The sequence below is a fragment of the Pyxicephalus adspersus genome, chromosome 12 (assembly GCF_032062135.1).
Source record: "Pyxicephalus adspersus chromosome 12, UCB_Pads_2.0, whole genome shotgun sequence".
NCBI classification, from domain to species: Eukaryota; Metazoa; Chordata; class Amphibia; order Anura; family Pyxicephalidae; genus Pyxicephalus; species Pyxicephalus adspersus.
Window position 1 is genome coordinate 37,941,885 of NC_092869.1, and position 16,128 is coordinate 37,958,012.

General features: G+C 39.3%; 1 protein-coding gene across 4 annotated transcripts in view; it reads right to left on the reverse strand.

Moving 5' to 3' along the window:
• Nucleotides 1-2,554: 2,554 nt before the first annotated feature.
• The window catches only part of GNG2 (G protein subunit gamma 2), a 45,386-nt gene continuing 31,812 nt past the window's right edge, over nucleotides 2,555-16,128 (reverse strand). For all 4 annotated transcript variants that reach the window (XM_072427900.1, XM_072427899.1, XM_072427898.1 and 1 more), the window contains 2 exons: nucleotides 14,119-14,234; nucleotides 2,555-7,507 (listed from right to left, as the gene is read on the reverse strand). In XM_072427900.1, coding sequence (XP_072284001.1) covers nucleotides 7,379-7,507; nucleotides 14,119-14,205 — 216 coding nt within the window. In that variant the 5' untranslated portion in view covers nucleotides 14,206-14,234 and the 3' untranslated portion in view covers nucleotides 2,555-7,378. The remainder of the gene's footprint in view (nucleotides 7,508-14,118; nucleotides 14,235-16,128) is intronic.

The window sequence follows — 16,128 nt, forward strand, 5'->3', positions numbered from 1 at the left end:
TGCTTCCAGCAATGTGTAACAGGGTAGATTTTTTTGATAAGCAGAGTTTTTATGAATTTTTAGGAGGTGTTAGCCACAGGTGTCCCGTACTTGCACCTCAAATTTTTTTCACCTGTACCCCCGTTTCCAGATAAATTGGGGTTTAGGTGCTAGAAGCCTCCAACAATGTGTAACAGGGTAGAGGTTTTTTGATGGGTGGAGTTTTTAGGAGGTGTTAGCCACAGGTGTCCCCCACTTGCACCTCTAATTTTGTTCACCTGTACCCCCTTCCTGTTCCAGAGAAATTGGGGTTCAGGTGCCTCCAGCAATGTGTAACGGTAGATTTTTTTGATGGGCAGAGTTCTTTATGTTCTGATTATAGCCTAACAATTAAATTTTAGGGGGTGTTAATCACAGGTGTCCCCCACTTGCACCTACATTTTTGGTTTTGTACATCTCCCCATTCCAGAGGAATTGGGGTTCAAAGGAGGGGGATGTCATTGTACACACCCATTTGTACACGCCCCTTGGTAGATTTATTTCACTGGTAGATTTTTTTCATTAGAACACCGGATGGGGAATCCCCCTCCTCCGCAGTGACTTGGGAGGAAGGGGATCCCCCATCAGAGATCTCCCCGCGGCAGTCGAAGGGAGCCACAACAAGGAGGCTGAAGAGCCGCATGCGGCTCCGGAGCCGCAGGTTGCAGACCCCTGCCCTAAGGTATTTAGCAAGCAGGTCTGCGCCTGCCATGAGAGTTTGGACGAGTTCTGGTATCATGATGTGACTCTGAGGGAAGTTTCTTAATGGTCCGTGAGGTCCAAAAGGTTGGTGACTACTGATATAGAGATGAATACTTTGTAAAAAACCTGGCTTCTGTTTAGCATTGTTCAAGTGTGCAACACAATTTATATATATCCCCAGATTCTTTCAAATTTGCAATTTGAAGGCATTCAGGTTGGATCAGGGTAGTGGGAAGTCATGTCCTTGGTTTGAAATTATTAGGTGTTCCTTTTTCTGTCTCCAGAAGTTTACCAGTTGCAAGAAAAGTGAATGTTCATTGAACTTTGTTAAAGCAGATCTATCATCACATTTTTAACAATATATAAGATGATGGCCATCCCTTGTATATAATGGAAAAAAAATATATTTTTATACATTTTGGGAAAGCTTTCTTCCATCTTTAGTGCCGCTGTGGGAAGGGGTAACCCGCAGCCTCCTGGGATACATATGGCACATATTCCAGGAGGCTGTGGGCTGCTCCTTCTGCCAAGGTGTCATCAAAAGGCTTTCTTGTAAAAATAAGTGCTTTGACCGTTTTTTTTCTACATTTGGAGGAAGACACATCACCTCATCTCACACCTACACAGTGTCGGTTCAGGTGACGTGACAAAGAACCCAGAAGAATTAAGATGGACAGATCCGAGAGTGCCAGAAAGAAGAGGGAAGCCAAGACTGCGCTGGACTCACTGAGCTTAGTTTGTGGATTTGTTAATGTGGTAAGTGAATTTTCTTTTAGTGAAAGTTCCAATTTAATAAGGATAACATTCCCTTTGCCAGGTTAACAGCCGCTACCAGTTCCTTAATAAATCTTCCAACAGTCTCGGCTAAATGTACTATAACACCACGAACTGTCTAAACATTCACACTTTTAAAATCAGGAGAAAATATAAGGTATATGAAAAGACAATACACATTTTGCTAATTCTATTTTTTCAGCTCTTTAAGTTATGGATGCAGAATTGTTTTCTTCTCAGGACTGCCATTTTTCTAATCCTTTGTATTTTGGGCATGGAAGGCAAACCAACAGTTTACTTGTAAGCTGTCCCCCACAGTTGGCTATATTTATCCAAGAAAGCAAAGTGGAGATGTATTATGGGGAATGTATCAGTATATGACAATCTTATTTTACTGACAGCAAACATGCTTGGCAATTATCCAATTGGTTACCCAAGACGAGGTTCACATAGGGAACGGGGTGCAATTTGGTATTGGCACTGAATTTCTATCATTTGCTATTGTGGGGAATAAAGGGATAGTAAGCTATTATGGGAGCTGGCATTAATGAAATTGCTTTACCATGAGTGGGAAAGTGTATTTTAAATCCAATCCTGCTACCTTTCTTGGTACCAATTTTATGGATGGAAACAAGATACACAATGGGCACATTTGTCATTGGCAGGGGATGTTGGTAAGACCACATAACTGTGAGCTTCTTGTGGAGTGACCGATCACATTTTGTGGCTATGAGGTTCTTGTAGAATTGAATGTTGGAGTTTGGAGACAATTGTATCATCATTCAATCAGTATCATCAATTTTTGACCATACCTATGTTGCTGCAGCTTGCTTTGTGCTTCACCAATATACCTTCCTCTGGTGAATAAATGAAAACCCTGCCAATGCCACTGTTCTCTTCTGAAAAGAAATAATAGCATCTGCAAGCCAACTATCTGCATTCCCGCATAGTCATTCAAATTTCACCGATACAGTAAAGGGTGAATGAGGACCACAAAGAGAAGACAACATTACCAATGCAAATTTCACCAAACAGAATGCAATGAAGCGAAGACTCATGCTGAAGTTAATCCAAAAGTTTATTGAAAACAACTACACGGTGTTTCACTTGTGAATTGGGATAGGAATATGACATACATGTTCCATTCAAGCCTCTAAAACTACAGAGTTTAGCAGACCCAATACTCGTTTAGAGAGAAGCACGCAAATGAAGAGGACGAGGCTTGAAGCACAAGACTATGCACCCTGAAGAACACCTCGCCTCTACAAAAGGCATGTCCTTATTAAAAACTGTCTCCAATGAAAATTCTGTGCGGTAAATATAGGTTTGGTCCTAAAAATATGGTCACTTCCGCCATGTAACAAGAGCTTTTAGCATCTCTAGCTATACTATCTGGTCAAAAGTTGGTTACCATTTTTTACCTTGTAGAGCTTTTTGGTTTCCTATTTCAAAACCATGGGGATTAATATGAAGTTCGCCCACCATAAAGCCTTATTTTCTGGGAGGGTTCTGGAGTGCATCTTTGGGAATTGGTGCCCATTTAGCCAAAACAACTATTCTGAGGTTAGGTATTGATGTTGGATGAAAGGACCTAGCTCAGGAATGGTGTTTGACTTCATTCCAAGATCTGGACTCTATGAAGACCACTCAAGTTCCTTTACACCAAACTAGGTCTTTATGGAATGGAAATATGGAAAGGACTTTACCTAAATTGTTACCACAAGGTTGGAGGTTCACAATTGCCCAAAAAGTCTTTTGTTTCACCAGAAACATCTACAAAATTTAATAATGTAGAGGAGAGTCCACATAAATCTGGCCATATAGCTCGGTGGTATGGTCAGGTGTCCACAAAATTGGCCATATAGTGTACCTACACATGCTGCAGGCAAAAAGCCAATCATTAGTAAGCTGAAAAAACAAAAGTGCTGCAACATAGACCTATCATTGACTGTTATTTCATAGCAACAAAAATGTTGCTGTAGTGTAGTTGGCAGTACAGGTCCAGAATTACAAATTTGGCCATATGACTTTTTTTTTAGCTCATATGTACATTACACCAATGGTGATCCTTATGGCTTAGAGATATAAGCAGCTGATAAATGATTCAAGTTTTTGCCATCAAATCAAAAATGAAAAGCCACTTTGGAGGTTATGATTTAAAAATGCAGTATTCTTCCCACAAAATGTCAGAGTACATTTTTATTTTGCCAAAGCAGCAAACTTAGTTTGATATTCTTTTTGGTTTTTACTAAATATACCAAAATGTTAATGGTATATTTAACAGACCAAAATGGAAGAGATATGGGAAGTTCATAGTAAAATTTAGCAAACCTATGTTTTTTTTTAAGAACAAAGATAATTGAAGTACATATCTAAAACCTATAGGGGGCAGTAAATGAAAATGATATAGGGAAGGCTGATTGGAGATCTTGGGATAGAAGGTGTAAATGAACACAGCAGCTTTACCTAAACTTTTACAGTAAATTACTGCAAAAATATATTTTTTGCAACTCTAGTGCAGCATGACTTTTTTTTAAACAAACCCATGCAGACTTATCGGCTACTGGGGTCATGAATTTAGGTAAACTGAACATTTGTCCCCCAAAGCAAAATATAGATTCAACAGAATTGTACTGTATATTAAAATGTTTTTATACCACACATAAAATGATAGTGAAATTTGAGACAGGAAGAGTCAGTTACCCCAAGGATCGGTCTGTTAACCTCCAGTATTTAAAGAGGCTTTCATGGCAACTGGTGGGGACATCAGTGCCAGTGACCACAGAGTGACCGGACAAACCTCGGTGAAAGCATTCAGTACCCTGTACATTGCAATATGTAAAATGAATGCTTGCTCTGGTTTAAAAAAAATAAAAAAAAGAGCCGGCCTATGAACTGAACTAAGGCAAATATTGCGCACGGATTATGTTCTGCCGTAGGCTGATGTAACAGAAGTGGCTGCAGGAGGTTACTAAGGTACCGTCGTAAGGAGATTTACAAGTTACCCTGAGCTAAAATTACAAAAAGGGAGCCTTGGTTGTATCAGAAATGCACATGGCCATTGGACACACTATGTGCCGCTAAGTGAAAGCATTGAAAAGCAAATAAATCTGCAAAAGAAAAAAATATCTGTAAGCCTCATGCTCTCGAGATTTATTAAAAGCATATTTAATCATAAAATGTAATATATTGCTTCTTACTGGACCTTAGAGGTGGTGACTGGACCCCAAACATGCCTGCCTTGTGTCCAGTACTCCATTGGTGCATTGATGGGATAAGTAGTTTACAGAAGGCAGATGACATTGGTGCTGTCTTTGTAGCTCATGGGAAGTAACGTGGGCACTGCAGTTCCAGCTAGATCAAGGAGCCAAGAATGAAAGGAGCCACCATATCTAAGGACTGAAAAACTGCAAAAGATTACATTACAGGCCTAAGAAGGCTAAAATGCCAACTGTTCCTGCAGAAAATGCTACTCCAGATGTCCTTTAGTGCTGACAACATGTGCAAAGACCTATAAATCCATTGACATGGTCTGGACAACCTTTAGAAACTTCTTAGCACCCCACTAATCCAAGACAAAAAGTCCCAGCATTGCAAAAGATTGGGGCCCAGTACAGAAGTACATCTTGCTTCCCTCTCTTGATGGAAGCCCTGGACATGGCGTTCGCTAAAATAGAAATCATCAAGCAGATGTCCGAATGCCCTGGCCTTTAGACATGTGCCCAACACTAAAGAATGACAGGAACAGCAAATATAATCCAAGGGATTGTACACATTACCATCAAGACTTTAATAATTGTTCTCCAAGACATTTCCAAAATTATAGGGCCCATCTAGATCTTTGCATTGTGGTAAAATGCATGCATTGGCACACCCATGCAACTCAACTCTCTGCATAGATCTAAATGGACCCTTGGATTCACCTGTCCTGCCTTCTGCCATATCTACCCAGTTCAGCCCATCGAGGGCCATTGCAGTGGCAGGCCCCATGTGTTTTAGGATTAATAACCATCCAGAATCCCACAAGTTATCTTGCAGGGCCAGCAAACAATTAATTAGTATTTAAATGACTTTCAATACACTGGAAACGTGGTGTTTACATGAAATCACATGGAATACATGAAATCACATGGAATATAAATAATCCCATTTAAAATCCAATCTCTGTTTTCACGAAGCTAAAATAAATAAACCATAACGGCACAATGTTGTGGATAGTGGCCAGGTCAAGTTACCGTCGGTACAAAGTACAGCCGTGTACGGCTGTCTAGAAGAGGCTCTATGGCTAAGGCTGGTTCAGCATCCTGGCAAAGTTTTGAAATGGACGTGTGAGTTTTTGTAATAAGTACAAGGCTAAAGGAGCTACGTTTGGACTTGGTGCTGGGGAGAACTTCATGTTGCCATCAAAAGTTTTTGAAATGTAAATGTTAAGGCCTAAATCTGGCAACCATCCTCTTGGATTTGTTATGGCAGAACTTTGAGAATCATAGGGTATAATGGGCAGTGCTCACTGCAAGGATGGTAAAGTATTTGTTGCCGTCCTCTGGTCTTCAAGGGCAACCTACGATCCCATCTTTTTTAACCGAACATGTAAGGTCAGGTGCCGATGTTGGATGAGAACACCTGGCTTGGAATCAACATCCCAATACATCCCAAACACGTTCAATAGAGTTGAGGCCACTCAAGTTTCCCAGCACCCAACCTGACCTACCATGTCTGGGTTTGTACTCAGGCCATAGTTGTGCTGGAAACTAAAAGGACCTTCAACAAACTGCTGCCATGAGGATGAATGCACAATGGTCCAAGAAGTATTGAACTCATTTGGAGGGGTGTAGCATATTTTTGGTTGTAAAGCAGGTTTATTAGTCAGATGTCCACAGACTTTCTCATATATGTATTTTATCCCTGTATATAATTGCTTAGAGTCCTGCTTCTATGAAAGGGTTATTGACTTTGTGATCTAAATTGGACAAAACCATCCTAGATCCACCATGGAGCACCCATACAAATCCAGGCAGTGTAAACAGGACTGGGGTGAGGCTTAGCTGTACATTAAAAACAACTCAAAAAAGTAAAAATAATAATATTAACAATACATAATGTCCACTATCCCATTCTGTCTTCCTTTGTGTCCTCCACATACCTTTTACAAAATCAGGGATACTTTTCAAATGGCGGAGTTTCCATGCTACTATATGTAAGGAAATTATCATTTGATGCCCAACGCCGTAAAGTTTCTCTAGAAATTGAGATTAAAAAATGATGGTACCAGACGATATATTATTTTGCAGAATTAAAAACATTAAAAATCTTACAAATTGTGGTCAGTCCTTTAAGAACACAAAAATAGCAATACCTATAGTGAAGAGTGGCATACTGCAAAGTTCCTAAGTTTGTGTTGTGAAAATCAATTTATTGAAACCATCCCAATCGTGAAAACCATTGTTGTGCTACTCTAACAACGCACAATATCAAAATACGACATATAAACACTGTTGTCCAATGTGTATTTTCTTTTTTCCTGCTGCTAATGACAACTTAAAACGTCCACATTTATTTAAATTAAGTGAAAGGAACAAAACAGTATGGTAAAAAAAAAAATAATAATAAAAACAAACCCTAAAGAAACAGGATCTTAAGTGTCACAAAGCTTTATAATTTACATTTTTCTACGACCTGGAAAAGACAGAAAGTCTTGTCGTAAGGACTTTGTCTTGTTCCAAATGGGTGCCGTGTGTGTGCACACGGGCGTTCCCGTTTCCAGCTATTATTTGTAGTTATGCGGTTGCTGTTTTTCTGCAGACTGTAAAAGGAGTCCTTGATGTTAAAAATTTCTAAAATCAGCATTTGGGGAGCCTAACGCCCTCGAGGCGACACTCCCGCTTCACAAGATGGCACAGAAAAACTTCTTCTCTCTAAAAGGGTTTTCTGAAGCAGGCACTGGGGTCAGTAATGGGTCTTCCTTGGCGTGGGCTTCACAGTAGGCCATCAAGTCTGCTGCTGCCTTTGATACCTGGAAGACAAAATAACATAAGGATATTATTGGAAATATTATTGGAAAACGAAACAACATTTTTAGAGATAATAATGAAAGAACATATATTCTAAGATTCCAAATTCTGGATAAAATAACCACTTCCAATGATTGGAAGCCCAACTCCAGCCAAAGCTCCACTTTTTAGTTGATGGCTTGAGACGACCAGGAAGTAAAGGAAAACAAAACATTTTCGTAAATTATAGAACAACTCCAGTTAAAGTGTACCTAAACCCATAATTTTCACTTCACACAAAGGGGGGGACAACCCTTTTAAGTAAGGTAAAAATTAGGTGCAGCACCGCCCCCTAATTTTTGGCCGTCTAGGCAGTAGAGAATGAATGGGAGCGCAAAGCCTCCTGGGATACCTACGTCAGACATCCCCGGAGGCTCTTGGGCGCTCGTTTTTACGCAAAGAGAAAAACTTGCTGATCACATCCATGGCAGTGAGATCGGCATTTTTTTTTATCCTATGTCACCCGATCTTGGGTGACCTAGGATGAAGAACCCAGAAAAAGAAGATGAAGACGGCAGCACCCGCTCAGGGACGGATGCTAGGACGACGCGGGACTCAATGTTTTTTGTTTTGAGTTTAATTCCCCTTTAATGGCTACATTGATTGCAGTGTGCAGTATAATTAATTGACTTAAAGTTGATTTAGGTTTGGCTAGGTTACCCTCTTTATTTGCTTTGGTGACCATTGTTACTGCAACAGGGGATGGATATATAAAAAAAAATTAGTTGTCACTGAAACAGAAGGTGAGAGGAAACTTTTCAGTGGGGGCACCTGCAAAGGTGTACCACTGGGATATAAAGTGAAGGGCCAGTATCCAGGATTTACAGGATCCTGGACGGACCAACAAGACGCACCAAGGTTCCCCTTTACTGCAAAGAGTTTCATCTAACCCCTAAGATCTCTCCATCACACTGATGTACAAATACCTAGGAGCTGGAGGCAGGAAGGGTTGAACCAGACTTCATCTTTAGTACCTATTATTTACATCTTAGGAGATCCCTAGTGCTGCAGCACCTGAAATGCCAATTTTTTACAGGCATGAAAGGAGCCAACAGACATTCCAGTGCTTTCTTTACCATTCCTATAGCAGTTTCTCATTATTCTTTACACAGGCTTGAATTAAAGGCCAGTGATATAGTTAACTGATGTGTAGACCAGTGTAAGGGCATTTGTCTGATGAATCTGCCATGACAGGATGGACCAATGTGTCACCATGCCTAGTAACATGAAGTTTCACTATCAATGCGGTATTCTGCCAATCACTGTCTGTATGAGACTGCTGGCAGGAAAGATAATGACCTGGCTCCAATAGGTCACTTTTTTAAGGAGCAGCTAAAAAATATGGTCAAACCGTACTCCAAGCAAATAGTTGAATACAAAAGATAATATTTTTATAGGGAGGTTTCCCAAAGGTTTGTATTTCCCTTAGTCTTGAGTTTGGATTTGCTCAGTTTTTATTCACACTCAGCTTGAACCCAATGAGATACCAGCACTTCTGGAGAAAACTGCCCCCCCTCTATTCTATATACTGGTTGACCCAGTGTTTCTCAACCAGGTTTCCTCCTCAGATTGCTAGGGGTTCAACTGGGTTTGTAACTCGTACATCATTTTAACAGATACCAATAATCTTTTTGGTTATCCGTAAGGGTGACATTTTACCCAATGGTCAGCAATGTAAGAGGCATTCTTCCCACTTACCAACACAATTTTAGTAGGGGTTATCTCAAGCAGCACTGACATCTTCAAGTCAGTGCCGCCAGATTTGGGAACCAAGAATGTGAGATAATGGCTGTTCTTCTCCCTACCCAACTCTGCCAAGCAGAACCCTACTTCTGGAACAGTGGTTGCCAACCGAGAACATTTTGGTGGTCTGTGGCTCTCGACGGTGGGCCCCAGAGTGGGGTCAGGAGAAGGACCCGATTGTGGGGACGCACCAGCCAGAGCTGCGGTCCATGTCTACCGTACGGATCGCAGGCTCAGGGAAGTGGCCGGCTTGTGTCTGGACACAACCTGCGCACTCTTCCATCCCTGTGATGGGAGAGCGGGTGGGTTCTGGCTTCATGACGTCACTCTGGGGGGAAGTTTCATCCCTTTGAAGTGACACACAGCTCCCCGCTCATGCGCCGTCCAGAGCTAAATTTAGTAGTCGTTGGGTCTGAAAAGGTTGGTGACCTCTGCTCTAGAACATGCACAGATCCAATGTATCAAAGTATTATGTGGAACAGAAGAGAGAGAAAGAGGGCATGGCAATACACTTCTAAGTTGGTATATAAACCCATCCAACAAGCTTCTCATATTTGCTCCCTTTGGGTCTGCTAAATATACCATTGTTCAAATACATGTTTGTTTTTGGGTAAAATATTCTTTAGGTATAAAGACATGCAGCTGGCAAGGTGTCCAAAGAACAGCTTGATCAATAAATGATTAACATTCCAATTTAATGGCACCCCAGTTGGACATATCTCCTCCCTGGCCTTCCATTCAATGTCTATTTGTCTCCGCACAGGTTGAAAAAAAAATGGACAACCTTCAATAGATTGCTGTTGACAGAAGCCTTAGATTTCCCTCAGCTCCAGTTTTAATAATTCACTCTAACCTGGGATTTCAACATTAGCACTCTATAATAAAGAGAATTCCTTTTTACATGGCTCAGCCATATTAGACAGTTCTAGAAGCCCATGCGGTTAGATATCTATTATTCAGCACATCTTGGATGCTTACAACCTTTGACAGTAGGACAAAGAAGACCAAGTAATGTCGTATTTTTAGCAATTAAAGTGTCGTATTAGTCTTCCTGTGCTTTCTATGCATAATCAGAAATAATGAGTCCCTATATTACCGAGTATTAGTATATATAGTAGTATAGTATTGTGTATTCAAAAGAAATTGGCTTTGAAATTCCCCAAAGATAAAAGCAAGAAGAAAGGAAAGTGGGGAGGCTTCTGTAATAATCTTTTTTCATGAGGACCATAATTTCAAATATTGTTATATTAGGTTCAAGATTTTTGTTTTTATGTAGGTTTTAAAAAGTATGTAAGAATTAGAATTATTTAACTTTGTAATTGGATCTGTATTCGTATTTTTATTCGTATTTGGACCTTGTTTCTTAAGGATTGTATCACAATGAACTAGCAATGTAGTTTGGATTTAGGTGGACCATCTAATAATGAGAATGATGCATCAATATTATGTGGTTATGGGCAACCTAAATCATATGCTGGCTTTTTAGAGAATATCGTTTGCAGATTTTATGGTCAAGATATATTGATTGCCTAATGTAAAACACAGAAATAACTTGATATTTGTAGGGAAAAAAAATACCTTTATTGTTGCCTTGTGGGTGGGCAAAAGGTTTGAAATCGCAACACTTTAAGGAGGCGCAACATTATGTTTTGACCAAGGTTGGTCTTTAAGAGAATCTTTAACAAAATACAATGGGGCATGATTTAATAAAGCTCTCCAAGACTGGAAAAGATAGACTATCGTGGGAGAACCTGGGTGATCCAACAAAACGTATTTTTTTTTTTTAATTTGAAACCGAGGACCCCTCATCTTCCATCTTTACCGACACAACAATAAAGACTGAATGGGAAACCCGAAGTTTAGGGGAATACATACATCAAGTATCCCTGCTTTGGGCTGCTTCTTCTGCCCATGCCTAATCTTGAGCATGCACAGAAAGGGCTTTCCCTGCGTTGCAAAAAAATAAAAAAATGCTGATCTTATGCACATTTTCAGGAGGAAACGTCTCCCGCTCTAACACATGCGCATTGCAAGGTCGGTAGACTTAAAAAGAACCCAGAAGAAGATGAACAAAGATGGCCAGTCCGCTGGTTCCTCCGGGCAGGAAAAAAGAAGAAATTTGGGACCGAATGGAATCTGATGGCAGAGATGCTCTGGATGCAGGAGGACTCTGCAAAAATAAGGTAAGCGTCTTCCCTTACTTTTATCCTAATTTTGTTTTATTTTAAGTTTTATAATTATTAACATTTATTTTTGTTTTTTTGCTTAACTTTTTAGTGTAGTTTATGTATAAAGTAGTGAATGCGACTTCAAACATTCCCTGGGGGTGAATCAATTGGAAAACACATGTGGGGTTAGGTAAAACCATAATAAGATTATTAGGGTATGTAAAAAAAATATGTGAAAAGTGAATAAAAAAATAAAAAAAAAAAAGAATTGGAAAAGAGGCTATGTTTTGTTTGTAAAAACTTTGCAATTCTTTGCATCAAAATCCTTATTTTACTAAACTAAAACAGGGAAAATTATAGAATATTTTTTTATCTACATTACCACAAGTTGTTTAAAAGTTAACACTTAAAATAGAATAAATGTATAGAAGTTTTTAAAATGCAAGATAAACATAAAAATTATCATCATCATAAAAACATAAAAGTGCAAGATGTATGTTTTCCCCTCAAACATACTCATTACATTACATTTTAATATATATTTTAGTTGTTATCTTGTAATTTAAGTATTGACTTCTTAAGTGTTGACAAACCCCCCCCCAAAAAAGTTGATAAAGGTAATAAAAAATTCTGGCCCATAGGTGGTATACAAGTGTGAAAAATTATATAAAACAACCAGAAAAAAAGCCTAAAATTGCACATATCGGGTAGTTACAGAGAATCATTAAAAGATGACAATTTTGGAAATGTTTTACCTTGAAATATAGTAAGGTTAAATTGTTTTTTTTAAATAATATAACAGATATAAAAGATAAGCAGGGTGCAGATGCCAGTTTTCTAATTGTCCTTAATGTCTCCGCAAGCATCACAAACCTAACAACTTTAATAGATGTCAACAGCAGAACAGGGGGTGGGTTCAGCTTTATGAAAAATGCAGCTGAGCTAATGACACAAGGAGCTCAATGCTCTAAATTATCCAAATACATCTGCATCTCCCCACCATCTCTTCTCTGTTTGAAGCATTCAGCTCCATTATTCATAGCACCATGGGTGGAATACAAGTCGCTCCATTCTGGAGTTCACATGGCGCATTCAAATCCGTTGATGAAGGAAAGTTCAGCTGGGGCTTGATTTCCGATGCATTAATTTTTTAACAAAATGCGTGGGAAAGGAAAATGTTATTTAATGCATGTATTAAACAGAACAGGGAAAAATTAATCAGCACTAGAAAAGGGGATTTGAAGAAGGAAGGAAAGTTGGTCTCATAGGCGTGGATGTGGGAATCAAGATGGCAGCTTGAGTGAAAGAGCTAATACTAATAAGAGCTTTACAATAAGGATCAGATGATGCAAAAAGCAAGGGATTATGGAAGACCAGTTTTGAATTAAAACCTTTCAGATTTTTTTTTAAGGAAAACTGATCTCGACCGGTGAATTTACACCAGTCGTTCTTGCTTACAATTTCGGTAAGCGAGAAGGCCGAAACCCCAACTCAAACACAGGTCATAAGGTCATAATCTTGATTCAATGGCCCGATTTAATAAAGGCTGCAGAAGGAGCTTTATTAAATCAGGCCCAATGAGCGCACAGCCCAAATGGTGGCTAACTTGCTTATTATGCCTCCTATGGGCCTGATTTATTAAAGCTCCCCATGAATGGAGAATATTGGCTATCATGGGTGATCCTGGAATGGATTTCCTAAAATCAATGGCTATAGTTTGGCAAATGTTTACAATCCTGGAGCAATTCTGTTTCAGGTTTATCCATGATAGATTATCTTCTCCAGTCTCAGAGAGCTTTAATTAATCAAGTCCTGTGTGTCACAGTTTGTGGTCTCCAACCATGTTACGATACCCAGCTATGCCTCTGAAGGATCAAAGACAGCTTTGAGTGTCTGTTCCCAAGCTCCTGTACCCATGATCTCTGTTCCACTTCTGATACACCTTAGGACCTCTGCCTCTTCTCAAAATTTCTTGTTATCAGTCTGCCTGTTTTTGTACTTTATTTGTGCCTGCAGTCAGCTGTTGCCATATGAAGTGTATCGGCACACAACTGCAACCTGGGATCCATCAATGGCATAGCACCACCGTTCCTTCTGGTCAACACCAGGTGGTTCCTTTGATCCTGCACCTTGTTCCTTTTTGCAGCATATGTTCCTCTACCTCTTTAAAACTATGTTTTGCAACTCTAATGTACATACAAGCCAAACTTTATGAGAAATCCTAAAGAACAGTTTGTTTTCATGGTTTTCAGTCACAAATACTACATAATTGTAGGACTAGACATCATGACACTATTCAATTAGGGTGCCCCTACCTAAGGGGTAACGGACAGTCAGAGGTCCTTCTTGACTTGGTGTCCTATATCACACCAATGGCTGGCAAGATTAATATGGAAGAGATGGTACATTCAAAAATGTAATGTAATGTTGATGGAGATATCTTAAAACATGCCAATGCATTTTATGAGACCTCCAAAATGTATTGTAATGTGCTAGGATTGTTTCATAAACCTTGCACCTTCTTCACCTCAATATACAATCCTTTATCTAAGAGAAGACCAAGACTTTCTTATGAAAGCAGTGACAGACAGGCGAAGCTGTGAGCTCCAATAAAATGTACAGAACAACCCAACGTATTCTTTATCGCAGTACATGAGTCATACCTTTATTCTGTCAATATTGGCTTCCATCTTCAACTGTTCTACAAGCTTCCTGGCTTGTGCTATATTGGCTGTGTTATTGCTGGCCATTAGGCTGCCGGCTTGACTTTCAAGGTGCGCTGAAACACCAAAAAGGAGAAACGAGACAAGTTAATTAGTTTCCAGGCTGCACAATTATCATAAAGTACACATTATCAGAAAGACACGACTATAATTAGGAGACCCATTAGTGAGGCTGGCATAGAAGAAGTGAAGGTGTAGTTGGCATTAATCACTGCCTGCAGAATTCTTAATCATTCATTTTATGTTAAAAGAAAAGATGTTCTATTTTTTAGGCAATAGACACAGAAAGAATGTAGAATGGTGCAGTACAGGTACTCTTTGAAAGCAGCACACTATTCAGCAAGGAACAAAGGCAAAGAGATAGGCAAAACGTATAAAATGTACAAAACACAAATCCTCATTAAAAGAGGAAATTCAATAAACTGGTTCTGCCAACATATTTCAAATAAAATGTTTCAGAAATGTCTATTTCAAAGCCAAAGACTACAGGTAGTCCCTGGGTTACATACGAAATAGGGACTGTGGGTTTGTTCTTAAGTTGAATTTATATGTAAGTTGGAACAGATACATTATTTTAATAAATGCAATTAGGACAGGTGTTTGTCTCTAAATATTTTTAAGCAACATGGTGTCAATTTCTGTATAAAATCATCACTGTGAGTTAATCACAAACAAAGCAAGAAAAAAAATCTTTATGGAGCCTAGACATTCATTAACCTCTGGAGCAAGCTGTGTTGTGCTTTGAAAAAGATACTGGAAGTTTGCCTTGGTCTTTAATAAGTTACAAGATGTTGCAGAAGAACTCCTTAAGATCAGCCACAACATCAGCTGTATTTAGCAAAAGATTTCTTCTGCAAGTCATGCAAACTGTTCCCTAAAGCAAGTTGTGCTTTGATATGCAAAAAGAAACAATTGTAGACTTTGTCTCGGTCATTTAAGGGTTACACGAGGTTGCAGAAAAGATCACCCCCCTTAGATCACCCACAACCTCAGCTGTGTTTAGCAAAAGATTTCTTCTGCAAGTCATGCAAAACCTCCCCCTCCCCCCATCAACCCTCAGTCCTGCACACCAGTGAGCGGGAAAGCCCCGTTCGTATATAGGAGGCGTCCATATGTCGGATGTCCTTAACTCGGGGGACTACCTGTACATATAATGGTTTGCCTAATTTTGCAGGAAAAAAAAAGCCTTTAGAGTCTTTGAGCCAAATGTTTTATTTTCCTTTTTTCAACATTGGTATTCACCCTACTATACAGCTGTGATATGGGGACACAAGAGGTTCTATTTGGCTGGCTAACAGCCCAGCATAACATGGGCTTGGCTTCTCCATATCCCAACTGCATTCTAGAGATTGCTGCCAGTGCCAGGGCATATGTTATAAGAATGTGGATGAGAATCTTAAAGCCATCTGGGGTTACCATGTCTCGGTTTAGCCCTTGGCTCTGGATGACTTCACTAATTCAACCTTACAAAGTTTTTGTACACAAAAAAATCAAACCATTTATTGCCACGTTAAAGTCTAATGCCATTTGGATGAAATGGAGAAGAATTAAAATGATTTAGGGTTTTCATTTTTTACTTGTTATCCAGTTGGGGGATTTTCCTTGTGATCGAATTGGGCTTTAAACAGATCTAAACTCAAAACAAAAAGCTATAAACAAAGCAAAAACAATGTTCTATTCCAGTATAGGAAGAACCCTATTTTCTATGAAAAAACAAATTGCATTAAAAAGCATTAATCAACCCAGAATTACCAATACAGATTTTGGTAAAATGCTGATAATGAAATCGTTGGACAATTCCTTTTTTTTTTGTCTTGGAAGTTCTATTGGAGCCAGTTCTGTGCTGTGCACATCTTTAATGCCCATGGGAACTTCATACCATCCCTCCTGGATTTGATTCTACGCACAGGAAAGCAGATTTGTTGCTTTGGGCTATTCCATTTTTTTTTT